At 51.3% G+C, this 27,772-nt stretch overlaps 1 protein-coding gene across 4 annotated transcripts in view; it reads right to left on the bottom strand.

The window, feature by feature from the left end:
• CRHR2 (corticotropin releasing hormone receptor 2) overlaps positions 1 to 27,772 on the bottom strand; it is a 50,690-nt gene that overhangs the window by 17,366 nt on the left and 5,552 nt on the right. For 2 of the 4 annotated variants that reach the window (XM_081288012.1, XM_081288011.1), the window contains exons 2-4: positions 22,714 to 22,807; positions 17,062 to 17,187; positions 448 to 533 (exon numbers count right to left, since the gene is read on the bottom strand). In XM_081288012.1, coding sequence (XP_081144138.1) covers positions 448 to 533; positions 17,062 to 17,187; positions 22,714 to 22,807 — 306 coding nt within the window. Of the gene's footprint in view, positions 1 to 447; positions 534 to 17,061; positions 17,188 to 17,338; positions 17,881 to 22,713; positions 22,808 to 27,772 lie in introns of those variants that run through there. The other 2 variants (XM_081288014.1, XM_081288013.1) reach the window with 2 other exon arrangements.

Genomic DNA, 27,772 nt, shown 5'->3' with positions numbered 1-27,772 from the left:
ACAGTGGAGCAGAGCAGGAGAGGTCCCAGCATAAAGGACCCAGCTTCCTGGGGGATGGGCCTTGTGGGAGGCTGTACTTGTTTTCACATGGAGTCACAAAATCGGAATGCCAGATGAGGAAACCGAGGCTCAGGGGAGGAGGAGGGTGCACAGTCACAGCCTATTACATGTTGGGGAGCACTGGTCATGTGGTCATTTTCTTTTTGTGTCCCATGCTGCCTTGGCCCAAGCTCTCCTGGAGATGGGACCCCTTGTCCCCCTTCCTGACTCCCACCACAGTGTTACTGAGACAGGGTAGGACAACAGGGATACGGGCATGAGGCACACAAATGAATGGTTGGGTGACACAGAACTGGTTCTGTCACCCTTGAGATCCTCTGTGCTCAACCCTAGTCCTAATACCTATATGAGGACCAGGGTCATGGCAGTTGTGGGGGGTATACTTACCTTGTCATCCAAAATGGGTTCGCACTGTGAATAGTTGATCTTTGAGGCCCAGGTCCCGTTGTCTAAGCATTCTCGGTAGGCATTCCCTACAAAAGATTTCAGTCACCAAGAGTCGGGTCACTTCCACGCCTCAAGAACCCTCCGTGGCTGCCTGGTGCCTACAGGATAAAGTCCACCTTCTTTAGTTTCCCTGGGTCCAGAAATATAAGGCACCTCTGAAAATCTAAGTAAAAGTCATTTACGTGTAAATTGCACCCAATTGTGAGCACTGGGTTTGTGTCTAAAGGTTTGATGCCTTTAGCAGAATAAATAATGGCCACCCTTCCCTTGGTCACTTTGTATTTATGAGTTCCATAGTTCTTTTCCCCAGTATGAGCATTTGCATTTTAGCACCAGCTACCAAGGGCATAGCAGGCATAGCATGTGTTTCCAGGTGCCAGTTCTTCCTCTAAATGCTTCAGAGACGCTTGTCCATTCGATCCTCATGACAACCCTATGAAGTGGGTACTAACACAGAATCCACCCATTCATAGGGAGGAAGCTGGAAACCGAAGCACAAAGAGATGAAGCTGCTGGCCAAGGACACTGAAAAAAGAAGTGCAACCCAGGTCTGCCTCTGGGCTTTGCATTCGTGACCTTTGGGCTTCTAAGTCAAGGTGAACAGGTCTGAGGGAGATTTGGGCTGTGTTCCTGCCCCTGAGCTGCTGCTGCCTGGGAGAGCACCGTGCCATGTCTCCAAGTGTTCGGGATCCAGCATCCTCCTTAAAGTTGGAATATGGTGCATGAAAAGGCAGCAACGTGTAACGTCCAACGTAGAAAAGTGCACTTGGATTGAAGGGGAAGGCACAAAGGAGGGAAGCTGCTGGTACCTGCCCTTCTCTCGGTCCTAGCTCTGACTACTGTGGGTGGAGGTTTAATGCCTGAGCCACCCCCTGTGGACATCGTGCCCTTAACTTCCAACCAGGAGGGCCTCCTCCCCACTCCAGAGGACCCCCAGAGCCCTTTGTCTGCCTCCGCTCTGCATTACACCATGAGCTGCCTCGCCCCGCCGCCCCCCACTTGACTGCAATTCTGAACAGTGCATCGTTTGGGGGTGATTTGTACCAGGGTTCTGCTCTGGCTAATGGGCAGTTTTTTTGTGTATTTTTTCTTTTTGGCTTATGTTCGATATACAATACAAAGCTAATGAAAATAAATAGCTCACAGAGCACCAAGTCACAGGGCTGGAGGGGGAACCTTAGATTGTATTTGGAAGCAGCAAGTTCTGAAATAATTAAGTTACTTAAAAACCCACTTCCGTTGGGCCGACCGTGAGTTAAAAGCAACGGAATTATTAAGGAGCACTTGCCAGAGAGCAAAAACAACGGGGAGATTCTATTAGCTTAATTATTCTTTAATTTGGTGCTCTGAGCTCTGATTTTTCAAACTCAGGGTTATGGCCAGCCTAGACCTGCCTCTGGGGCCTGTCAGCATGAGGCCCGTCTCTGGCTGGTTGAAGGAGTCAGTCGGGGGATTGTCCTGGTCTTATCCTGACCCTTGAGGAGAGGAGATCTGTCCCTCACCCTTGTCCCTGGCAACTGGCTCCCAGGTGGTCTTGGACCTCTGATGCACACAACCATCTTTCTCACAAACATTCATTCCACATTGTGATTCTGAAGTGGGCGGGGGATGGGGGCACTGCCTCAACATGTGAGCCAGTGACGTCACTGAAGGAAAGAATAAAGGTATCCTGGCAGATAAGAATAAGGGCAGATCCTTTGTAAGATTCATAGTGTCTTTCTCATGGGGGTTTAGAGTCCCTATGAGGTGCATGAGGGGTGAGGTGTAACAGACCCGAATTTGGGTCAGAGCTGAAAGGGCAGAAATAATGATCTTCTTGGAAAGTGCTCATAGGTATCCAGTTTTCCTGAAGTTCAGGGAGAGGTCCCTTCCTTCAGGAAGGCCTCCCTGATTACTCCCATCCCGTTGCTTTCTCTCTCCTGAGCACCCCCAGTCCTGTTCACCCCAGCCCCACACTCCAGCCCTTGTCTTGTGACCAGTCAGAGTTGTCCAGGTGTGAATCTGGTCTTTCTGAGAAGTGTGGGGGATCTCTGAAGTCAGGGCTTCAAAATATCTGTTTCCCAAGCATGACATCTCGTGGGGACACTGACTAGGAGTGGGCTTGTGGAAGGGAGTGGGGTCAGGATGGAGAGGCTGCAAAAGAAGGCTTTTCTGTCCTCCCACCAATGCTCCAAGGTCCCTGAGTGCCATGGATTCTGTCCCTTCCTTTCCTTGCTCTGGAATCCACCTCCTCCTGCCCCTCTCTCAGCACTTTCTCTAGTCCTTTTGCCTGGACAGTCTTTTCTCATCCCCCTGCTGCTTGTCCTGACCCCTCAACCATGCTGATTCCTGCTTAAAAGCCACAAATAGCTCTTTACTGCTTTAAGAACAAAGTCCAACCTTCTTGACATGATACTCAACACCCACCCGGGCCCACATCTCCCACTCTCCCTTGCAGTTGATGCTGTGCTAACAGGCCTGACACAACCCTGCTCTGTGCTGGCCCAGCCTTAAACACCCTCCTGAGTCCCACTCACTGCTCACAGCAAACTCCTCTCTCTTGAACCCCAGCTCAAGTGCCACCTCCTCCATGGATCCTTCCCCAACACCCCAGGTCTAAAGCAATCTTTTCTTTTTTCCTCTAAGTACCTTCTATATATTCCTACCTCTTGGAACATAGGCCTTCACACTTCATTATTCTTGAGCCACAATAACACATTTTTGTATCATGAGCCAACATACACACACACAGACACCCACACTTGCCTGAAATCCAGTTTCACAGAGTGAAATGTATCTTGAAAACCGCTACAATGTTTTTCTTTCTATTCTGTTCTAATGTATTCTGTTCATTTCATATACAAATGCTGGTCATGACCCACTAAATTGATTTCACAGTCCACTATTGTCCCACAATCCATAGTATGAAAAGCAAAAATCTATTTCAGATAGATTGTTGTAATTCTATGGATTGTGTCTCTTTGCTCCCAGACTTGAGATCCCTAGGGACAGACAAATAGGCAGAGACCATACTGGAGTCATTGGATCCCTCATATTGGAGTCATTGGGTCCCCCCTTCCTCAGCAACAAGCCATTGAGTCCCTGTGGGTTGAATTGAACTGGTTTGGATTGGCTGAATCTTGAAAAGCAGGGTCTGAGATGTGGCATGTGGGATGGGAGGGACTTCCCTCTGGGGCCCCAGCCCTGTCTGGGGCTGAGGTTCTGGCTACAGACACTGGGATCCAGAGGACCGGAAGATAGACGTGTCTGCTGCAGCTAATGAGGGCACCGAGCCCTTAGGCACAGCTTTGGATAAAAGAGAGGAATAGCCCCTCCCCTCAGGAACCACAGGAGGATGGCCATGGAGGGCAGGTGGCAACGCCAGAACCACGGGGCTGGAGACGAGGTGGGTACTCGTTACCATAACAACACAGGTGCCCCTGCTGAGGATCAATGCTGATGGTGTGCTATGTGGCCTGCCAGGGGTATTAGGTTCTGAATGGTGCAGGCGGGGTCTTCCACAGCAGGGCTCTGTGGTTCAAGGCTCTGTAGTTTAGGTAGCCTGTCCCTATCCCCAGAGTGGCCCTGACCTGTTAAAAGTCCCTGAAGCAACAGGTTCTCCCCCCTGTCAGTTGTTAACACTTTGATAGTAGTTCTTGGTTCAGCGACTCATCAAGGATAGTCCAAAGGCCTGGCTAGGAGATGGGGGTTATAATCTAGACACAGTGTTAACCCTGGCTGGCTAGCTGACCATGGCTAAGTCATATCTCTCTTGGCCTCTGTTTCCCGTCTCAGGAAAAGTAAGTAAATTGGTTCCCAATGATGCTATTAGCATCTCAGGTGAGTCAAGTTTTTGGTTGTGTGAGGCTTCCCAATTTACTGAATGCCAGTAAACCACCAAGCCATGGCAACTCCAAACATGCCTACATTACTTTCAAGTGCTCCCTAGATTGGCGCCTCTAGCTCTGGGACAGGGACCATGGAAGACAAGGGGCTGGGATGAAACAGTTTTGGTGGTAGTCCAGTGCAAAGACAGGTGAGGTAGGGAGGAAAGAACAAAGGAAACTGTGGGGAAAGCAGTATGGTCCTTGGCTAATGGAAAGAAAATGGCAAGAAGGGAGATAGAGAGAGAAGGTGATGGCAGAGAGGTGGGAAGGGCCCGAAGCAATATTTACTGAAAGAACAGCACAGAGTCCCAGAACTTTCAGCACCACGGACAGCAAAACTCTACTGCACCCTGCCCAGAGCAGCCCCAGTTCCTCCAGGTGGTTTCCAAGACTGCTCTAGCCCTCCTGAGGGTCCAGCTGCTCACTTCTGCCTGGCTCACACTGAGCTGCAGCTGTTCTCTTGATGGTCCCTGTAAAGAAGTCATGTTTCCCCCTCTATCCCAGAGTCTCCCTGGAGCAAGACTTTACCTTTTTCTGCACAAGGTCAAGATCCCCTAAGAGGAAGGCTTGGGTGGCCTCTTTCTTTCTTTCTTTCTTTCTTTCTTTCTTTCTTTCTTTCTTTCTTTCTCTCTCTCTCTCTCTCTCTCTCTCTCTCTCTCTCTCTTTCTTTCTTTCTTTCTTTCATATTCTCTTTCTCCCCTCCTTCCTTCCTTCCTTCCTTCCTTCCTTCCTTCCTTCCTTCCTGGGGATGGAACTCAAGGCCTCATGCATGCTAGGCAAGTGCTCTACCACTGAACTACCTCTCCAGCCTATCTGGTCCTTAAGCATTAACCAGATGATCATGCAGGGTCCTCAGGATGGGTCATAGCTGATACTGTTGCCAAGTTTACTAGGGAATTCAATGAGGGCGAGAGGATCAAGGAAAGCCAAGAGGATAATCTGCCATCTTGGGTGTCCAGGCTCCACCAAATTGCATGGTGATGACGAAGCCGTCACACATATCTCAGGAGGCATCTAGGTCTCCCACATGCCCCTAGAAGATAGGCCAACCTCACTGCCAGAACTCCAGTCACTGAGATATAAATCCATGTTGGGGAGGGAGTATTAATCTTAAATATAAAACTTATGGGCAGCATCTTCCAGATTTTGGGCATGGATACCTTGCCTGTTCCAAGGAAAGCACACTGGAAACTAAGTCAGTGGGCATCTCCTTGGGAATTTAAGAGGGGGAAAGCAACTTCTTCCTCATTTGGTCTGATGGGGCCCAAAGAGGGAAAGAAAGTGACATATGGGAACACCTAACAATGAAGAGACAGAACAAGAGCTCTCTCCCCTGGGACACACTTCCTCCTGCATCATCTTGGAGTCAGTATCTCTGGAGGGAGGAAACTCTTCCTGCTACACTGTTTTAGCATGTGCAGCTACTGTGCCACCTCCGCAGGGTCTTGGCCACACAGTATCCACATCATCAGAAGAAAATGCTTTAGGATCCAGATAGCCCACGCTCAGTCCCATTTACTGTCTGGAGTTGGAAGGTTCCAGATCCCACCATCTCCTTGTCTGGCTTGATCTTGACTTTGAGTCACTTTTCTTACCTTCGGTGGGAAAGATTCCCCTGCTAATATCTGCTCCCAGCCTGGCTATCACTGCCTCGACTGGGCAATGATTGCTTTTCACCCCAACTTAAGAGACCACTGAGGAAGTGTGGCCAGAGTTTGATGGGGTGGGGGGTCAGGGGCAATGTCATGGTGTCAATATCACATTCCCCTGAGCTTCACAAACAAGGTGTATCTCCCTGAGTTGACATTCCTGCACAGCCCTCACACTACCGCAGGCTGACTACAATTGGCTGGCTCGGGGGCCCACCTTGCACAGCTCTGTCTTGATCCAATCCTAGCCCATTAGAACAGGCAGCTGGTGACGCTCATCCAATCTCAGACTCAGTCTGACCTAGGAGGGGTGCTATGTTGAGAGAGAGACTGAGAATCTACCATTGCCAAGCCCAGACACTAAGTGGGAAAGGCCTCTCATCTGCCTAGGACACCTGCAGTTAGGACATTTTTATGACATTTCTTCCATATTATTTGGACACTCTTCTCTGAGCTTTGATGGCCCACTTGGGGCTTCTAGAATGCCCAACTCTCTATTTTCACTGGACTTGTCATTCATGATGCCATCCTTGGGTGGGTACAGTGGGGACTGCAGTCCATACTTACAGGGGACAGTGGGGAAGCTGAGTCACAAAGGCACTGAGCAATTTAATAAAGACCAAGTTGGGTCCATGAAAGAGGCCAGGGTTGGGTGGAGCCCAGCTCACTGCTAAGGATGGCTGGAAGGAAGGAGCCCAGCACAGCAGAGGCTAGAGCATGGGTAGGCACCTCCTTCCATGAGCTCCTCTTCTGGGAAGGGAGGTGAACAGAGGATCCCTAAGACAGAGGTTTCTCTAAACCAAGAAATGTCATCAAACTCCACCTCTGCCTCACCTCGGACAGAGAAACCAAGGCCCACAGAAGGTGAAAATCCTTCCTATGGGTGACAAGCAGGCAGCAGCATGACCAGAATTAGAATCTTCTCCCAGCCCACAGCTCCTGTGAGATACTGTAGAAGACTCTGGCTGGCAATAGCCTATGCTCTTCCCTCTACACTGGAAGCAGCCCCTAGAAGAGCTGAGAGGCTGTCTCCAGAGCCCTTTGGGGATGAGATCCTTTCAGTCCAGACAGAGAGATGGCCACCTCCCAAGACAAAACCCAGAGGCCACAGAGTTGTAGGGGCTCTCAGAGGTGACAGAAGGCCACACCACCCCTCCTTTCCATGTCTGCACTGTTGCAGCCATTCTTGATGTAGCAGGACACACCAGTGCTTTGGCATGTCTCTAGAATGGGGTTCTGCAAAGCACTCCCCAGAGGTTAGATTAGGTGGAGTGTGCTCTCCTTCCCTGTCCAGTAGATGCCTCATTACAGACGGGACCAGGGGTTCCCAGGAGGGAATGGTAGGAGCCTTAGGTCAAGGAGGCCAAGCCTGCACCTGGAAATTCTGCCAAGGAAAGTGGGCTTTGTCCCGGAAGGAGGCAGCAAGACCCTTATTTGCAGTCACAAAGACCATAGGCACAGGCAAAAGAAGTTTCCAGGGCAGAGCAGATAGAATGAGGGATAGAGCAGAGAGGGAGATGGAGGTGCAGTGGGAAGAGAGAAGGAATAGGGAGGGATAGAGGGAAGGAGAGATCTGGAAAGGGACGATCAGGTGGGAAAGAACATAAGAGAGAAACCAAGAATAGATAGACACTCAGACACAGAGACGGGAAGAAAGACAGAATGGCATACAGAAACAGAGGGAGACATGAGAGAGAAACACACAGAGATGGGCTCAGAGGCATCTCTGTGGAATGGGGGAGGTCAGAGGAGAACAGAGCACCACTGCTGAGCTAACCCACTTCCCTGCTCCCTACAGACAAGGAGACAGAGGCCCAGGAAGGGGATGGGCTTGCCCCAGGTTATACCATGTATGGACCTTCGGGATTGCTTTGGTGACCAGACATTAAAGCTGGGTTCATGGAACCCTGGGTGAAGGCAGAGGCCACTGCCTGCCCCCGAACTGAAGTGCTAAGTCCTCACCTTCCCAGGCTCCCTTGCAGCTAGGGCTTAGGCATGTGACCCAGAGCCCCCTTTTCCCTCTATCCAAAACATGCACCTGCTAGAGGGAGTTAGTGAACTGGCGTCTATAAGAGAGACAGAGAAAGTGTCTCCAGGAAGGGCTGCAGGCACTTAAGACCCCAGAGCAGTTATCCAGCAGGACTATGACCAGATGGTAGGATGGGAGGTCAGGGGCAATGTCATGATGCTAATATTACATTCCCCTGATCTTCACAAACAAGGTGTATCTCCCTGAGTTGACAGTGGCATGGGGGCACTGGCATGGCCACCTGGGGAGAACAGGGATTCATTCCCTCACTGGCTCTGCTCCATCCCATGTTCTTGGATGAGGGCCTCCAATCTGGTTCTCAACCCACTCTGTGATTCCATAAGCTCTTGAACAAATTCTTCTCTCTGCTTAACCCAGCAGACCTTCTGAGCCAGGGAAGCAGCAGAACCTTGGTTAAACCCTTGTTCTGTTCTGAGTTAGGTCACTTCACTTCCCCAAGTGTACTATGAGGATAATACTATGTTCCCATCACTGGAGGGGCATAAGGATTAATGAGCTTGACAACAGTGCAGACACAGAAGCTCGTGGTAGTGTGAGCACACTGCAGGGGCACACAGCTACTAACGTGGACTAGCATGGGTGACCTTGCAAGAGTCCCTTCCCTTCCCTGGGCCATTGTTGCACCCAGAAATGGTCTCTGGGTGAGACCAGTCAAGGCTCTGACCCAGCCTCCCAGACTCGCTCATGCACATCCTGAGAACCACCAGATGGTTTCCCTCCACCCGTGGTGCCCTCTGGGGCTGTTCTCCACCCAGCCAGCTGCTTCCTCGGCATCTCTGCTAAGGTGTCCCTTCAGCTTCTCAATGTCAGCACATCTCCCACTGTGCTCAGCAGTCTCCTGGGTGCCTGGGTCATCCGTGCCCCTCCACCTTTCCTTCTCCCACCTTGTCAATTCCAGTGCCTTCTGCTCGACCCCAGGGTACAGCACCCCTGTCACTCCTTTCCTTCTTGAGGAAGGGTGTCCCCTCTGCTCCTGAGCTTGTCCAGGCTCCCTCCTGTACTGACAGTGATGCTGTGCATCATCAGCTCTCCATTCCCCTCTCTGGTCTGTTTCTTTCTCCACACGATGCTCACTAGTTCCCAGCCACAAAGCACAGTTCCATATCTGGGTCTTTAGTCACTTTCCCTGAACTAGATTGACTCTCCTACACCTATTTGCATTGGCCCGATAAATCCAACCTGACCCTAGAGTTGCAGGTCAGAGGGCTGAGTTCCCCCACTTCTCCAGGCCTAGAGGCTTCCTTTGTCCCCTAAGCTTGCCTTCCAAATTCAACATGTCACTCTTGGAAGCAGACTTTCCCCCATGGTTAAAAGTGAGGGCTGTGGGTTCCCTGCTTGCACTGGTGCATAGGATTGGTTAGAAGCTTGAACAAGTGACTCCATGTCTCCAGCCTCAGTGTTCTTGTCTGCCATGTGGACATACAAGCAGCGTGTGTCTCATGGGGAGTGGTGTAGTGAGCCGTTTCTGCGGACTGCGGTCGCCATTACAAGATGGTGCTGGCTCGACTGTGGTTTGTGACAAACAACTCCTTAATTGGGAGAGTTGGTGCGTGGTTTTCTAACACCCTATGAGAAAGCTCCACGTGGCAGCTTCGCATTGGGGCTTGAGATACTTTATTAAGGCTGGTAGGAGCATTCGGAGAGAGAGAGGGAGGAAGATGAAGAAGAGAGTAGAGTGTAAGAGATCTCGAGAACCTGAATAAACGACTGGAAGAAGATTCCCGGTGTTGCGTCTTCCTTGCGGGCAAGGGGGACGCGACAAATGGTGCCGAGACCCGGGAAAATCAGAACTTTCAGTCGTCAGGAGTGGTGCACCCCTCGTCCCTGAGTGGACCCCTCGTCCGTGAGTGGACCCCTCGTCCGTGAGTGGACCCCTCGTCCCTGAGTGGACCCCTCGTCCCTGAGCGGACCCCTCGTCCGTGAGCGGACCCCTCGTCCCTGAGCGGACCCCTCGTCCGTGAGCGGACCCCTCGTCCCTGAGTGGACCCCTCGTCCGTGAGCGGACCCCTCGTCCCTGAGCGGACCCCTCGTCCCTGAGCGGACCCCTCGTCCCTGAGCGGAGCGGACTCCTCGTCCCCGAGAGCGGGACCCCGTAGGCCTCATATTTTATTGCAGCTGCTATGTGTACTTTCACTTTTGTTTTCTGTGTTCTTTTTTTGTCGTCTGTGTCTTTCGTTTTCTGTGTTCCTTCTGTTGCTGTGCCATGGGTGCCGCAGCAGCAGATTAATTATGACCCTGGGATCTATGCCCAGGGACGCCCACTGCAGCCGGGAAAAGGGAACAGGAGCCCGCCCCGGCCCGGAAGCCGGAGTGTGCGGGGATGGTCCAGAAACAGAGCAGGCTGCTGCCGCAGTAAGAGCTTGGCCAGGCGGGGAAAAATGCAAACAAAATCAGGCAAGGTGCGGTCGGCTAGGAAATCTTGGGGAACTTTTGCCCTGAGGGTGAGCGACGGACTCCGTGTTGCTTGCATCACCATGGTAACCATGGGCTGCCTGGCGGAAGAGCGACTTCCTGGTCCCACCTCCCACACTCTTGGGGGCTACCGATTGGTTCTTCCACAGTCACTCAGACAGGACTTCTAGTCCCGCCTTCCAGCCACTAACCTGTACTGCTGCGTTTCAGATTTCTACCGGAGCTACTCAGAAACTGTATTTTTAAAAATGCCTACCTGTAAATGCTAACGGAAGATATCTTTTTCAGACAAAATTTGATTCCACAGGTTTCTATGTTAAACTCATAAGATGATAAATTGAAGACCCTGGCGGAGTCTGTGCGCACTTATGGAGTGGATGCCGCCTTCACACTAACTCAGGTGGAAAGCATTTTTAATCAATCTCAAGTTAATCTCACAGGAGTTTCTTGTTTTGGCTTCGGGAACGCTCATTGTATTAGCCTTAAGACCAAGAATTTGATTAACTGGAAGGACCCATTGCGGTCCAGTCAGGTCTCAGGGAGCATTCTCAGTGCTGTATTGAGCTAAGTAGCCTCAGGGGAACAATCAGGCTCAGGAACCCCCGTAAATAGCTCTGCTTTAAACATAACTACCTTGGCTATTATCTCCGAAGTACTAATCCCAGTGCCTCCTTCTTCTAATAGTCTTTATAATGCCACTCATTTTAAGGCCTCTCCTTACTGTACCCCTAATCTTGGTTTCCCCCCAACATTTACGCCTTGTCAGGATCATTCTTGGGAGAAACGTCAAGTTGCTAAAGGTTTCTCCCTTTCCCCCTCTCTTAAGAGGTATGTTTATGACTTTGACAACAGTGCCAACTCCTCTCTTTCCAGGAACTTAAGCCTCTGTATGATCTCCTCCAAGGAGACCCTTCCCCCAGCTCAGTCAGGAATCCCACACCTGAGGCTCTACAATCATTAAGACTGATAGAGAAGGCCCTACAAGAGAATCCCACACCTGAGGCTCTACAATCATTAAGACTGATAGAGAAGGCCCTACAAGATATGCAGGTTACCCAGATAAACTATTCTATACCCCTATCATTTATAATCCTGCCATCAAAATTAACTCCTACTACAGTGTTTTGACAAATAGGTCCCATCTATTGGGTCCATTTACCTGCTTCTAACTCTCGGGTAATAACTCCCTTTTATGAACTGGTGATGAATCTGATCTGGAAGGCCAAATATTTGGGTGATGCACTGTTTGGAAAGACTTTTGACATTCTCATTCAACCTTATACCCAGGATATGATTTTAAATTTCCAACAAGAACATGATCTTTGGTGTCTCTTCCCTTGTAATTTCAAAGGTCAAATTGATAATCACTCTCCCCGACATAAACTTCTAGAAGACCTCAAAAAATGTCCTATTATTTCTCCTAAAATTATTAAAGGGGAATCTATCCCGGGAGCTCAGACTGTTTATACAGACGGAGCAAGAGGGGGGTTTGTTGTTGTTTTTGATGGATCTCAAGTAATCCGACACCCTGTTCCTAGACTGTCTGCCCAAATATCAGAAGTTGAGGCTCTAATTATGGCCCTTAAATTATACAATTCCATTCCACTTGATGCGTATACTGATAGTCTCTATGTTGCTAATTTAGCCTCAGTTATTGAGGCAACCCCTTATATTGGCAGACAATCTACTATCATGGAACAATTACAAACGGATCAACTCCTTAGCTCCATGCTAAATTCCATCTAAATGCACAATCCTTACGCTTCTGTGCGGGGTGCTTACGTGATCAGGCTCTACAAATTGTTTTCTTATGCCCAGTGTGTGCTCCATTCATTCATTCCCTTAGTCTAAGTGTTAATCCTAGAGGCTTACACACCAATGATGTCTGGCAAAATGATGTTACCCATTTCTGGTAAACAATAGAGGGAGAATCAGATATTACTATTCAGTTTACTTCCAATGGAAAACAGCAGCCAGATTGGACTTAAGGATATCTCTGGGGGCTGGGTGTTTGCACCCCCGGACAGTACAATCCTGGCCTGCTTTTTCGGCTCAAATTGACCATAGAACAGCCTATTGGAAGTCTAATAGGACCCAATCAGGTGCTCGGAGATCAAAAGGCCCCATCTGGACCCAAGTAGCCCATAGCCCCAACAATAAAACCTTCCCCCAGCGGTCAAACAATAACTGTGGGCTATCAAACCTTTGATTGTGCCCCTGAGCCCATACACCCTGGAACTGGAGATCGTCTTTTTAATTTGGTCCAAGGAGCCTTTTTCGCTCTCAATGCCACTAGTCCTAACAGGACCCAAGATTGCTGGCTATGCTTGACCTCCAGGCCGCCCTATTATGAAGGGGTAGCAATACTGTCTAAATTATCCTCTAATACCACTGCAGATCCTAAATGTTATTCTCTACCCAGCTATAAGATTTAACAGCCATGGCCAAGTCAATTACTGCTTTGGAAAAGTCCCTCACCTCCCTCTCAGAAGTTGTGTTACAAAATAGGAGGGGACTAGATTTATTGTTCCTAAGGGAAGGAGGACTATGTGTAGCCTTAAAGGAACAGTGTTGTTTTTATGCAGATCATACTGGGGTAATCCGTGAAACTATGGAAAAGGTCACGGAAAGATTGGCTAAAAGACAAAAGGAGTTTGAAGCACAACAAGGATGGTTTGAACAGTGGTTTAAAAATACCCCATGGTTAAGTCCTTTGATATCCACTGTAATGGGACCGCTTTTCGGTCTCCTCCTTATAGCTGCTGTAGGCCCCTGCCTAGGTAAGAGAATGACACAATTTATTAAAGACCAAATTAACATTCTGACTTCTAAGCCAATACAGATCCATTATCAACGCCTGCAGACCAAGGATGATCTTGCTGAAGTTTGTCTCCGACCAATTCGAAGATGATTTTTCTACAATGATCCCTGCTTCATGCCTTCCTCCTTTTGCCCCCTTTTTCTTCTTTATTTTTACTCTATGCCTTGTTGAACCGGAACCAATTAAAGACCCAATAATGACTGGCTGAATAGATACCACTGAACGCCTTGGCAACAACAAGCTGATCTTGTAGTACCCAGAGACGGGCAACTTTCACGCTTGCACTGCAACCTAAGACAGGGGAATGGGGCCTCCCCAAAGACGGGTAAGCAGTGTAGGGGCAGTGAACGACCTAAAACAGGGGCTACTTGATTCCCTTTGACGTGCAACAAACAAAAGGGGGGGAACTGCTGGCACGGATTCCCCCCGGCCCCCAGGGCTTGGATCCAGCCCTGATTTTTGTGCATGTCAAAGAGGCCAGCTCACAAGACCTTGAAGGAGCTCACAAGGCCTTGAAAGATTTGTGGTGTCTGTTTTCATATTCAGCCAATAACGGTCATGTGGGAACGTCCTGACCTGTTTGGGTCTGATAAGGTTCCTGGTTGAAGGCTTAGTATGAGTAATGGCATTTCACCTCAAGTCTGGCTTGCACAGATTACCCGTGCCTTTCTTTTAGGGTGTTACCAACTTGTTTGTCGTTATATTTCTATACAGCCACAGTTCAGCCTCAGCTATCCCCCTTCGTCCATCACGATACAGGATGCGAGGCAAGGCATTGCACTTGAGTGATCCTTGAAGTGGACCTCAAGGAGAGCATGTCCTATTGCATGCGGGTTAGACGCGTCCACGCCCCGTCCCACGAGAAAAGCGTCGGCTGATATGGTCTCAGATCTGGGGAAGGGCCCTCCTTGGGCCTGAGCCATACTATGCAGCCACTTATGCACAGTGGGATAGGACCTCTACTCTCGCCTGTATTGTTTTTAGAAAACAAAAGGGGGAACTGTAGTGAGCCGTTTCTGCGGACTGCGGTCGCCATTACAAGATGGTGCTGGCTCGACTGTGGTTTGTGACAAACAACTCCTTAATTGGGAGAGTTGGTGCGTGGTTTTCTAACACCCTATGAGAAAGCTCCACGTGGCAGCTTCGCATTGGGGCTTGAGATACTTTATTAAGGCTGGTAGGAGCATTCGGAGAGAGAGAGGGAGGAAGATGAAGAAGAGAGTAGAGTGTAAGAGATCTCGAGAACCTGAATAAACGACTGGAAGAAGATTCCCGGTGTTGCGTCTTCCTTGCGGGCAAGGGGGACGCGACAGAGTGGGATCACGGGTGCAAAACTCTGTTGGTGGAATCTGGCCCCTGGACAAGGAGCAGCCCTTCATAGTTTTGTGGCAGTTTCTCTGCACTCTGCTGAGTTGAAAGATTTCAGAGACCACCGCCTAAGCTACTCCCCGATCTGGGCGATTCCTGCCCTCCAAGCAATGAGGCTTCGGAGGGGTTTGGTATATGAAGACTGGGGAAGGAAGAGGAGACCAGACTGCCCTGCAGGCTTCTGACAGGGCTGTTTTGTCTGCATCCTTCTTTCTAAAGGAAGACAATGAAGGCAAATGGAGAAGGAGGAGGCAGCAGCTGGCTGGCCAGGGCAGGCAGGAAATCAATCAATCACGCACTCCCATTGCCATTAGCTGCCTTGGCTCTTCCCACCTGGGCTGACTGTCTGCTGCCCTCCAGCCCCAGGTACCTGTTAATGGCAATGCCCCCCACCCCAACCCCATGCTCCTCTCATTCCCTGGGAGTTACAGTGCAGAAAGCTCTTTGGTCCAAGTGGAGAAAATTGTTCATTAGACACTAGGGGATAATTGCTACCACATTTATCAACCCCAGTGCCCCGGCCTTTTTTCAGCTTCAAGTTTGACTTGATGTGAATGATCTGGTATGTGCTGTCCCTATCCTCCTCCCCCTTCCCTCCCCCATCAGGGCTTGTCACTCTATATATTAGTTTTGTCTGCTGCAATTATGAATGAGGCCCTCAATACAGTGCCAATGCCTTGTGTCACACAGTAGGTGTTCAATAAATTGGTTGAATCCTATTGTGCTCATTTCTGCTCTGAAGAGACCAGACTCTGCCCTTGATACAGGGGGTGGGGTTTCCAGGCTAACTGGGAAGAACAGGAAATAGGCCAGGCTAGGTGAAGAGCAGAGAGGTAGGGTTCCCTCAGGCTCACAGGCTGTGGGTTGAGAAGTTTCATTTCCCTATTTGGCCCTGGATGACCCTTAGTTGCTGAGTACAGACTGAATCAGGCACAATGATCTCCATTGCCTCACTCCACAAAGCTCACAGAACACACAAAAAAAACACAGTCTTGTAACATGACAACTGGGAGGTCATTTCTCCAGCTTGCATACCTCCTGGGTTGGGGACCTCATTTCCTCCTAAAGAGTTCTGTTTTTAATGGATAGAAAGCAAGATCTCAGGTGATGCAGAAGCCTTCCTCAGAGGTCCCACTACTTCTACCAGTCCCTTCCATGAGGAGCATCTTGCCCTAGATTCCTCAGAGTATGGCTGCTCCCTGGGTCCACCAGAGCCCTCAGCTGGTGCAGCTAGGGGAGTGCAGCTTGGCACCAAAAGCAAGTCTGCTATCTTGCCTTCTAACCATCACTCACCATGAAGGACTTGGAATGCGTGGACAAGCATGTACGCATGCATGCACGCGTGCATATGTATATGTGTGGCAACAGAGGAGCTGGGCCACCATTCAGATGTGGACACTCAGGAGCTGGGCCACCATTCAGATGTGGACACTTGAGGAAGGGGCTTTAGACAAACAACCCTCACATCAAGTTGGCGGCGGGGGTGGGGGGGCTCTATTGTTGGGGTAAGGCTGGAGATGTGAAGGGTGTTCATTGTGGGCCAGTGATCGCTGCATCTACAGCCGCACAGAGACCTCACATCTGGCTCCCATTAGACCTTCCACAGGGCATAGACATAAGGCAATCATAGGCACAGATGCACGTGCACCACACACACCCTTCGCCGAAACCAGAACCCTCACTGAACACCTCATCTAGAGGTGTTCTTCTTCTGCCACCCTCTTCCTCAGTGTCCAGCGAGCAGTGATTTGCCAGGAGGAAGGAGGGGAAGGCTGTTCTCTCCGGAAGGTGGGAGTGGACCTGATTCAGACCCCACACATTACCTGGAGCTGCCACACAGGAGTAGTGCTGCCTACCATGCCTGACTCACAGACTTGTGGGCCAGCCTGGGGACATCTGGTTAGGAAAGAGGTGACACTTCGTACCTCTAGCTCCCCTGTCTATGCTCTGTATGATCTCCCCAACATATATGCTCACCCCATCTTTCTTGCCTCCTAACCTCCCCCTCTCTTCTCCAGTAGTGAAGAATCTAATCACCACGGGAGATGGGGGACACGGTAGGAGAGCAAGCATATATACGCCACCGCACCGGCTCCAGGGTCAAGGGAGCATCCTAAAGGAAGAGATGAAGCCTTAATGGGGAAACTTTAGGTAGCAGTGCAGGAGAGACTTGACCTTAAAAAGGAGGAAATATTCCCTTTTCCCTTTCTTGACTTTTTCCACCCAGAGTCCAGGAATGGTTACTGCCCAGTTACTGAGGTTGGAAGCTGTGCGATACTGCGCCTTCTGCAGGTTTCCAATACAGGGTCCAGAACCCTCCCCTCTCCCTGAACTGAACTAAAGGGAGGCCGGCGCAGAGCCCGCAGCCAAGGGCCGGTGGATACTCACGGGTCGTGTTGTACTTGATACCGTTGAAGTACTCAGGGCACGGCCTCTCCACGAGGGCTCCGGCCGCGCTCCGGGGCCAGCATGTACCGATCTGGTCCAAGGTCGTGTTGCAGTAGGAGTAGGGACCTGGCGACGGGAGAGAGCAGAGCGGTCACAGAGGGGTCGCTGGGGCGCAGGGTGCTGTGAGACTCAGGGCGCCGGGCGCTGAGAGTGCGTGGCCCTGGAAGGAGCCCGGGAAGGAGCCCGCGCCGCCTTGGTCCTCTCGCCTCCCGCCTACCCTCGGGGTCCAGGGACGGTCCCCAGCCGTCCAAGAGCAGCTCTTCAGCCAGCGCCAGACTGCAGTTGGCCTCCAGCAGGCTGTGGAGCAGTGCCGCGTCCATTGCGTCCTGGAGCTGCGTGTGGAAAGGGAGTGGGAGTGCGCGCCCGGTGTGGCAGCCAAGAGTGGGTGTGAGGGCGAGCGGCCGAGAGAGCGCAGGGTCCAGGTCCCTGCCTGTCCAGCCCTGACTTGTCGGGCAGCCTCCCGCCGCCACGCCAGATTTCCCGGAGCTGCCAAGCCAGGACCTAACCGAAGAGGAGCCGCGGAGCGCGGAGCGGTGGGTCCACCCGCGGCTCGGCCGCGGCCAATGACGGCGCCGGGGGGCGGGGCCGGGGCCGGGACCCGGGCTGGGGCCGGGCGGTTCCTCTCGTCGGACTCAGTCTGCAGCCCACTCCCCCGAGTTCGATTTCTCAGGTCTCGGCTCTCTTCCACCAGCAAAGTTCGGAGGAAGCCGGCGGGGCTGGCGAGCTTAGGCCTGGGGTGTGGAATGCCCCAATCCGAGGAGAATCCCAGGTCCCAGTGCTGCAGGGACAGCAAAAGACACCCGCCTGTCCAAGGAACCCACTGCAGCCTCCCTTACGGTGGGATAGCTGCCAGCCAAAGTCGGGCGACTCTTTGCCTGAGTTTCTTCTCCATGAGCAAGTACACTAGAACGGGGCGTGGGGCGCACCTTCCACCTGCAGATTTGCATCCTTTCTAAGCCGCCATAGCCTCTGAGAAGGAAATGGACTGGAGGAACCTGAGGGAAATCGGGAGGCCATTAAAGAGAGTCTAATGAGATGGAGTGTCCTGAATGAATGAAGACCTGCACCAGTCCACGTGAGCTAGAGCTCAACCTGGGAAGGGGGCACTGGAGAGGGAAGGAGGCAGGTGACATTCAGCAGAAGTTGGAAGTCAGGGATAACACCAGGTCTCCCATTTGGCTGACTGAGGGAATACTCTTGCCATTTAATGAAAAGGGAAATTCTAGAGGAGAAATTGATTGACATTAAATGGAAGATTTCAAACACCAGGATATGAGTGGCCCTGGCACCAAAGAATGAAGTGAGAAATGAGAATATGTCTCTCTTCCTCCTGAATTGGACAGAACCACCTGACTGGTGTCTGTACTAGTAGAGGGGGTGGAAATCAGGTCCCACAGCAGATGTGGAGGAGCTAAAATCCTTCATGGGGAATTTGCCCAGGTTTCCTCAGGAGTTGCCTGCTCATTTGTTGCATCTGCACCCCTAGAGTGCTCAAGATGGGCCTGTGGCTCATGCCTGCTCAGTGAACTCAGGCTTGGGAAACAGGAATGTGGGTGTGGCAAGCTCCAACTTAGCCTGGGCTCTGTGCCTCCTCTCACTGCCATGTTACCCCAGGTGGGAGTCTAGCCTGTTTTGGGGTTTTGTCCATCAGTGAAATCTTCTGAAGGATTTCTCTTAAGAATCTCTGGTTCTGAGTTATGAGAGGAAAAGCCTGGGGAAAGTGTGTGTGTGTGTGTGTGTGTGTGTGTGTGTGTGTGTGTATGTGCATTCACAATATGTACCCATGCATGTGTGCATGTGTGCTCTGTATTTCTATCTTTAGAAGGCAGGGTAAACTAGGACCTAGTCCCAGCTGAGCTAGAGGTCCCAGGAACTGTCCTATCTCCCTATCTCCATCCTTGACTGGGAACCAAAGGTGCCAGAGAAGCCTAAAACCACCCTGAACCAGTGCCACATCCTGAGCAGGGGAAGTAGAGGGCAGGATAGGCTGCCTCCGTGTATCCACTCTCACCAGCCTCCTTACTAATGCCGCTGTCACTCCCAGGCAGAAGGAGAGAGGGAGAGGGCAAGTGAGCAGTGAGGTCAGGGCTGAGCCCTAGAATCTCTCCAGGGCCTGCCAACTGGCAGGGACAAGGTGCAGAGTATCCAGCCAGGTCTGTTCTCTCCTTAATGGACAGTTAGAGCCTTTGGCTCAGCTAGGAGCAGCTGCAGGGACAAAGGCCCTTGGTCTCCATAATAAGCAATGCCAGCAACAGGGGAGGATGGGTTATGTCCTAACTCTAACCTAAAACCTGATCCTAACCCTAGTGCTAGGCAGAGTCCTGTCCCCAGTTCCTGAACTGAGCCTTGCCTCCTGGGGTCCTGCAGAGGCCAGAGTGTGACTGGCTGGGTCAGCCTGTCTTATAGGTAAAGCCTCTTTCATGCACAAAGGAGGGCCACATCACAGCTTGGAGCAGGGACAAAATCAACCATGTTTAAGCAGTGAACTTTGATTTTCATCAGAATCCCTGCCCAGGGGACACATGTCACAGAAAGTTTTCTGCAGAATAGAGGGTTGGCCTGGGTGACTTGGATTATTCCAAACGGAAGGGCTCAGGCAGCAAGTTTCCTCTGGGAAGTGACCATTTCACTGGATGGGCAGTCAGGGTCAGAGTGCACCTCCCAGTATCAAGCTCCTTGGGTTTCCAGGATATGGGGCCATTTCTTTATGGGTCTTATTATTAGAGGCACAATTGACTGTTATTCTAGATGAGATAAAGGGAAAACTGGTAGCAGTTTTTGGAATAAATCGAATTTACAGCTCACTTTAGCATCTGCAAATAGGCAGATGGAAGAAACTGGAAAAAGTCAAAGCTTTCCTCAATTGGGTTAAATCCAACTACACATAAACAAAAACTGGGGACTTCTGACTTGCTAAGGAAGCAGAGGTGGATTGGAAGCCCCTGGGATGGAGGTGTGGATTCTTGGGGCTGTGGGCTGACCCGGTTGCAGACCCTGGCCAGGCATGCAGGGAGAGTATTTGGGAAGTCTGTGTGTCCCTAGGATGGTGGGGACAGGGAAAAGTGGCAAATAAACTCAAGGTGCTGCAGAAGTGCCCTGTGTGTCATAAACAGCTTGGGTGAAGCAGGTGCCTCCGGTGCCTGCAGCCCATGTCTTGGCCCACCTCTGATGTTATCTACTATGATGATGGATGGATGGATGGTTCCAGGCCAACTTATACACATCCACTACACAGTCCAATACATGGCATCAAATAAGCATGCAGAGCACAACAGAATCCCACGTGACATCACTGTCCCCCATCTTGACCATATCACACCCATTCTCCTGTCCATCAAAAACAGGATTTAAGGGGATAGCATATACCCTTGCCTCTCTAGGGGGGCTGTTCTCAGTTAGACCACATAGACAGGAGTCTTTTCAGACAGAACTGGACAAAGTTGTGGGTTTTCCTGGGAGTGACAACTGGGTGTGGAAACTCAGAAGGAGCCTGAAAGTGATCTGCGCTTGTCCTGTGGCACCAAGGACTGTGCTCCCAGGTCAGACATCCCCTCCCCATTCCACCTCACTCCACCTTGGGATGGTGGACATGACACGGTGCCTTCATGCCCAACAAGAAGACCAGGATGTGGGGCCAGGAAACCCCTCAGGGACCACCCAACCCCACATTTTCATTTTAAGGTGAGAAGCAGGCTCCCCAGGGAGGGAAAAGGAGTTCCCTGTCCCCTCTAACTAGGTCATTCTCATCTCTGAGCAACTCAGCTGGGGTCCCTGTCTCCTCCATGTGAAAGTCGAGGAGACTTTTTAAAAATCACCATCATGTCACTCTTTCTCAGGCGTGGCTCCCCAAGGATGACGAGTTCAATGCAAATAAAAACAAACAAACAAAATCCCAACATGAGGCTCTACAGTTCTAGAATATTATGTAAAAATTCCTGGGTCATGGGATCATGAGCACTTATCATCTTCTTTGATCCCCTCCTCCAATTTTATGTTACAGATGTCTTTTGTAAGATGAATGGTATTAGAAGGTGAGCAGGAGGGCCTTGTTTTGGGGAGAGGTCAGAACCCTCCTCAATTAACTCAAAGACAAGGAGGACGCGGTACCATCATCCAGGGCAACAGCAAAGGGTCTGTGCCACCTGCCCAAGGGAAGGAGAGGGACAGGTAGAGGGGAGGGGAGAAGGTGGTGTGTCTGCAGATATCCAGCATTGCTTGAGGGCAGAAGGTCTGGTGAGAGAGGTTGGGGCCATCCTGCAATGAGGGGCCTCCATTTCCTCTCTGATGGCTCCTGGATTTGACCCTGACTGGGTATGCCCATGGTCTTTCATTTAACCTTCATGGTAAACCTCTGAGGCAGACTTAGAACCTATTCTAACAGATGAGGAAACTGAGGTTCAGATAAGCTGAATTGTATCCCTCCTAAATTCATTTATTTCCCCAACATTTTCATACCTCAGAATGTGGCCTTTCTGGATATAGGACCTTTAAAGAGATAAAGTAAAATTAACACAATTTGCTTAGTGGGTCCTAATCTAGTAGGATCAGGGTCCATATAGGAAGAGGACATTGGGAACAGACATACACAAAGGGAGGTCTTATAAAGACACACAGAGAAGACAGTCATCTACAAGCCAAGGAGATGGCTTCACAAAGAACCAACAGAGGCCAACACCTTAGACTGAGAGGTCCAGCTTCCAGAATTGTAAGAGAATGATTTTCTGTTAGTCAAGCTAGGCAGTCTGGGATTCTTTGTTACATTAGCCCTAGGAAACTAATGCCGATGGGTGAGATGATATGTCAAGGGTCACATCTCTGCTACGTGGAGGAGCAGGGATCCAGCTGGGTCTGCCTGAGCTCAAAACTACCCCACCTCGAGGAAGCAGAAAGCCAGACTTTCTTCTTGGATGCCAGAGTCAGGCTGCATTTGGATGCGGGATCCCAGTGTTGACCAGAACTTTTGATCTCGTGTTCTGGCAGCAGCTCCAAGCCAGAGGGGCACCTCACCCTCACCCCAGCCCTCCTCCTTCCCTGCTGTTCCTTGGGTACAGCCCTGGGAAGGCCAGGACACTGGGTGGGGCCCTAGAGAGATCTCTCCAGAGCCTTGAGAGTCTAGCACACTTCTGAGCTCTGCAGCATCTGTCCCTGACTCTGTGAATTAGCAGCTGTAAAACTCAGAGGTTAGAACTCAAGGCCCAGTGGCTATTTTCACAGGTCCTGTTGGGGTGACACCTGTAGCCACGGCAACAGGAGATAGTTTTACACCTTCTGCCAGCCTCGCCTCTCGCCTGAGTTTGAAAGTGAAGGGGTCATTTCCTCCCTGGGCTTCTGAAACCAGCCCAGCCTCCTTCCTTCGGGTGCCCATGGGGGAGCTGGGAGTGAGTCAGGGATGCTCAGCCCAGCCTTTGTCAGCAGCAAGAGGCCTGAGGCTCACATGGGGAAGGGGGCCTCCTGAGAGACCCCCAGCAAGACAGAGAGCAGCCCAGGATTGGAAGCTGGGGCTCCATCCACCCCAGAGAACTTGCCTTCCTTAGGCCTGGGGGCCCACCCTCACCTGTGGGTCCACTACCAGACAGTGGGGGGCACACATACCTGAGAGGTCAATGAGGGTCTGGACCGCAAGGCAGTACCGCTCCAGCAGTGCCCACTGGGGTTGTTCTCTGGGCACCTGGCTTGGCCTGGCTGCCTGTTGGGGGGAAAAGGGATGAGGTCAGAGGCCAGGCACTGGCAGCCATTGATGGTTCTTGTCTGTCACTTGCCCTGATCAGCCACACATTCCTCATTCCTTTTATCTCTATTGTGCAGAGGGGGGAGCTGAGGAGGGGGACATTGAAGACCCCATAGCACAGCGGTTTCCTGGAAAGGCCTCAGAAGTGGTCTGGTGCAGGGTCACCTCTGAAGCAGAAGTCTGCTCTGTTCATCCCTCAGCCCTTGAGCCATTCTCCCCTCCATTGGAAGGGATGTGCCCCTGGGAGAGAAGAAAGGCCTTTTTGTCACAAAGCCAGGTGGGGGATGTCCCCTAGTTGTTTATTCCCCAACATTTGCAGACACCTACTATGTGTCAGGCCCTGGCTGAGGGACCTCAGGATCTCAGGATGTCCCAGGCCCCGTAGGAATCCCAGACTTAGAACATGCAGAAAGGAAGTGTATAACTACTTTATTTTCCTGTCACACAGAAAAGCAGACAGTTACAAGGTCATTAGGTTAATATGTGGGAAAGAGAAAGACATCTAACCTGGACTTGGGAAGGTTGCCTGCCTGGAAGAGGTGGCACTTCGAGGCTAGGGGCCACAATGTGAGTTCCTATACTCACCAGGGAACAGACTTAATGGCGGCAACAATGGCAATCCTACCCCAGAGACCCAAACCACCCAGTGTCCCATCAGAGTGGGTGCTGAACATGGAGGGATGATGCAGATGTGGTCCTGACTGCCCTTGAGGGACCATCTGCTGGTAGGAAAGATGGATTGGTGACCAGCTTCACTGCATTTGAATTTATTGAGGATGGCTAGGGTGGCCTATGGAACAGGTCATGCTGAGGTGGACTTTGAAGTGTGCGTAGGAGTTCGCCCACCTGATAAGGGAGGTACGAGGAGAGAGCACAGAATAGCAAAGGCAAAGAGGCTGGAGGATATGTGGCGAAGGACTGAACGAGAGTGAAATTCTAACCCCGCTCCCCACCCTCCCAAGATCAGGCGTCTACCCTGTGGCTGATGTGCTTGTGAGTCTGTGCACTTGACTGTGTGACTTTCATGGCTTCTCCACCCGACATTTCTGCCTCTGGGATTCCAGAAGGGACTGCTCCACCAGAAGGAGGCCCCTCCTCTTTCTCTTGCTGCTCAGATGTTCCCTCCCTGGCAGCTGGGCCGATGTTTGCCCCAGAATGTCCCCATGAGCCAGAGCCTTCAAACATCACGTTCCCCACATCAATCTCAGTCCATTTCCTGTGCTGGGGCTGGAGGCCACATGCTCAGCCTCACCCTGCTGGCCTAGAGCTTCTAATTAATGATCCCACCTGATCAGATGGCGAGCGCTGTCCACCCCCTCCTGGAGCCCAGGGCGGAGGCGCAGAATGCACCTGTGCTCTGTGGAACACTCGGCCACAATGCTGGGTGCAAAGGGAGGTGAAGGGAACTGGGGTGCATGATGCTGTGTGTGCTTAGAAAGTGTGTGTGTGTGGTGTGTGTGTGTGTGTGTGTGTGTGTGTGTTGGTGCCGTGAAGGGCTGCCTGAGCTATCATCTGGGAGCTCTGACCTCTTGGCTCACAGAACAAACCCTGAGGGGCTGTGGTCTTGCTGTTCTCAGGTTGCAGGGGCTGCTGGAAGCTCTTCAGCATCAGCTTCTGGGCATCAGAGAGGCCTTACTGGTCCAGTGGGCCACCTTCCTGGAGCTCAGCAGGCTAGGGAGTGGAGGGGAAGCTCTGAGCCTTGGGACCTTCCAAAAAGACTTCTTAGGCCCTACTCAGCTGGGTCTGGGGTGAGTGAGGGCCTCAGGGTTGACCCATCACCCGCTTCACAGCTCCATTGGAAAAGCTGCGGGTAATGCCTCTGTGGGTGGCACAGGTCCCCAGGGACTCCCAGCCTCTCAGGCAATGCTCAACTCAGAAGTGAAGTGTCTGCTGTGGCTGCTGGCCCCCAAGGCAGGCCCAGTCTCTGCATCTCGGGGGATAGCTCTCAAAGCCAGCTGCAACATTCCTGGCCCCACCACACAGGTGCTCTCCTGCTTGACCTCTGTGGGTGGCCTGGCACCTTTTCTGAGCTCACAGGAACGGGGTCATGTTGAGACAGGGGTTTAGGATAAAAAGAGAGATCTACTGAACCTTAAAGGAAATGCCCGTGAGCCATTGAGATGCCAAAGACACAGCTATAAATCTTCAGCAACATGCCTTTGGCCTGTGTCCTTGTGATATGAAAGAGGGCCAGGAAAACAGGTGAAAATTTGTATGGCTCCATCTCCAGACTGGGCCTAATTACAGGGCCCTTCTATAAATACTGAACCCCAGTCCACAGAGGGGCTTCTCACTCTGGAGACGGCCCGCATTCTCCCTTGAATGTGTATCTACTTCCTAAATAAACCTCTGTCTAGGGCCTCTGTCTGGCTCCTGCTGACATTCTGCCATATATGCCAAGAACCACCACAGGTCCTGAGTTGAGTTCCCCTCCCCTCCGGGAACTCCTCTGACCCTTCTTCTGTGATCATGGCCCCCTCCCCAGGACCTGGATGGTTTGGGATTATCTTGCCTCTGATGCTGCGTCTCAAGTTGTGGCCGAGTCTCTTTGCTGACCAAAGCCCTTTGTGGGGGTCATGTGCTTGGCGTCTGATGCCTGCAGTTCCAGCTCAGGCAAATGGATGAGCATATCATAAAAGGATTCTGGAATGACTCCCGGATCTTGCCTCTGTCTCCTAGAACTTCTCCGCTGGTCCAAAAAGTTGGCACAGTCACAGATTTTTGTTCTCTTTCAGGGGATGGTTGGGTGGATTTGACTCAGTTCAAACCCACAGCATAACCTTCAGGTGACTATTTTGAGCAGAGTCCCTGGTGGTGGTGGAGATGGGTGGGCAGGGAGGAGAAGAGGCCCATTGGATTGTGTCCCCACAGAAAGCACATGATCTGGAGGATCAGGGAAGGCAGAGACACGTCGTGAATAGTTCTACTCCATGTCCTGTGAGTTAAGCTCTCAGAGGGTATAGAGTGCAGAGACCCCTGTGTTCAGGGTTCTGGGGATGCTGCTTCTTAGCTGGGTGGCCCTGGCAAATCTACTTAACTTCTCTGGGCCTTAGTCACCTCATCTTTAACACGGGGATAATACAAACACTGTGTGCATCACATTACTGTATGTCAAGAAAGTGGCCCACAGACGGTGAGCTGAACAGTGGCTCTCGTCAAGGTCTCGTTGGAGAGCTCGGAGATGGGGGATACATGCCCCACAGCGGGGCACACCATGGCCTAGTTCAAGTCCTTCTTCATTGGAAAGGCTTCCTAGAGACTCCATGCTCCTCCTTCCCAGTGCTCAGGCCAGTGTGGACCAACAGGTCCTCGGCACCCCTCTGTCCAGCAGGCCCCTGAAGACCCAGCTTCCACCCACTTACGAGCTCAGTCCTCAGCCCTGTGTGGTGGATGTGTGAGGAGGACCAGGAAGGCTCCCTGGCTGGACATTGGAGCCGAGTCCAAAAGGAGGGAAAGACTCTGGGTGCAGGCAGGATGGAGGGTGGAGAGGAGAGAGTGACTTCAGGGGCAGGAGCTGAGTGGGCACAGGAGGTGCCACAGGGAGAGGAGCGAGTGGGGAGGGAAGCCCTTCCCTTGCCCCTTTATGTAGAGTCGGTGCTTACTACATGCTGGACACAACTCTAAATGCTTTACAGAAGACAGCTCCTTTTTCATTGGCACAGCCTCTGGGGTAGCTGTAAATAACTCCATTTTGACGATGAGGCAATGGAGGCCCAGAGAGGTGAAGCCATCTCCCAAGGCCACACAGCAGGTAAGGGGCAGAGGCAGGCTTTGAGCCCGGACAAAGCAGGGGATGGGCTGGTCTGATATAGATAGGAATTGCTAGTCTTGGGGGAGAAAGTGAAGGGTGAAGCCTGAGAAGCTCTGCTGTTTTGGACAAGTGTCCCCCAAAGGCTCACATGTTGAAGGTTTGTTCCTCAGCCAGTGGCATGACTAGGAGGTGGTGGGACCTTTAAGAGGTGGAGACTAGTGGAAGGAAGTTAGGTCATTGGGGCATGCCTTGAAAGAGGAAGTGGATCCCAGTCCCTGATTACCTGGCATCCTGATCACCTCAGGTGAATAGTCCTCCTCTCTTACAAGATCCCACCATGATGTTCTCCCTCAATGCAGGCCCAAAGGCAATGGAACCAGTTAACCATGGACTAAAACCTCCAAAACGTTGAACCAAAAGAAACCTTTCTTCCTTATAAGTTGTTTATCTCAGGTAGTTTATCACAGTGAGGGAACACGAACACAGGACTCAGCCCCCAATGGGGTGGCAGTGGTACTCAGGAGGCCACAGTAATAAAAAGCCCCTCTCTTCCGGGGGGAGGAGGGTGGGGTTGAGGGTGGGGAGCTTATAGGCAGATCTTTGGGACACAGGATGCAGACCTAACAAGCTAGGCAGGATCATGCACAGGGGAGATGAGAACTTTGGATTCTGTAACCTCTGTAACCTTCTGTAACCTCTCAGGTCCCAGTAAGTCCCATTATGATATTGGGATATAAGAAGAAATTCTACTTCTTAGTCGCCAGTTCCTGACACAGGGGTCCTGAAACCCTTGTCATTTCTTGAGTGACAGGTGCATCTTTCCTTCTAACGAGACAGCTCTTGGTGAGCTCCTGGATGGAGCTGTCACCAAGAAACCAAGTGGTAATTAGAAGCCTGGAACTTTCAGGCTCTGCCACTGAGGGAGTGGGAGGGGCCGGAGACTGAGTTAGGAATCCATCATGCCTGTGTAATAAAGCCTCCCTAGAAGATGACATTCCTCCTGGATTGGTGAGCACACAGAGATGGCATTCCCAGAAGAGGCAGTGTATCTCTTCATCTATATCCTGTGTCATGTCCTGTATAATAACCTGGGAAATGTAAGTAAATATTCCCCTCAGTTCTGTGAGCTGTTCTTCCCATTCCTGGACCTGAAGACGGTGGTGGGAGCCTCT

This window comes from Spermophilus citellus (assembly GCF_964194105.1).
Source record: "Spermophilus citellus genome assembly, chromosome: 3".
NCBI classification, from domain to species: domain Eukaryota; kingdom Metazoa; phylum Chordata; class Mammalia; order Rodentia; family Sciuridae; genus Spermophilus; species Spermophilus citellus.
Note: the sequence above shows the minus strand (reverse complement) of the source record. Positions and strands in the feature narration are given on the sequence as shown.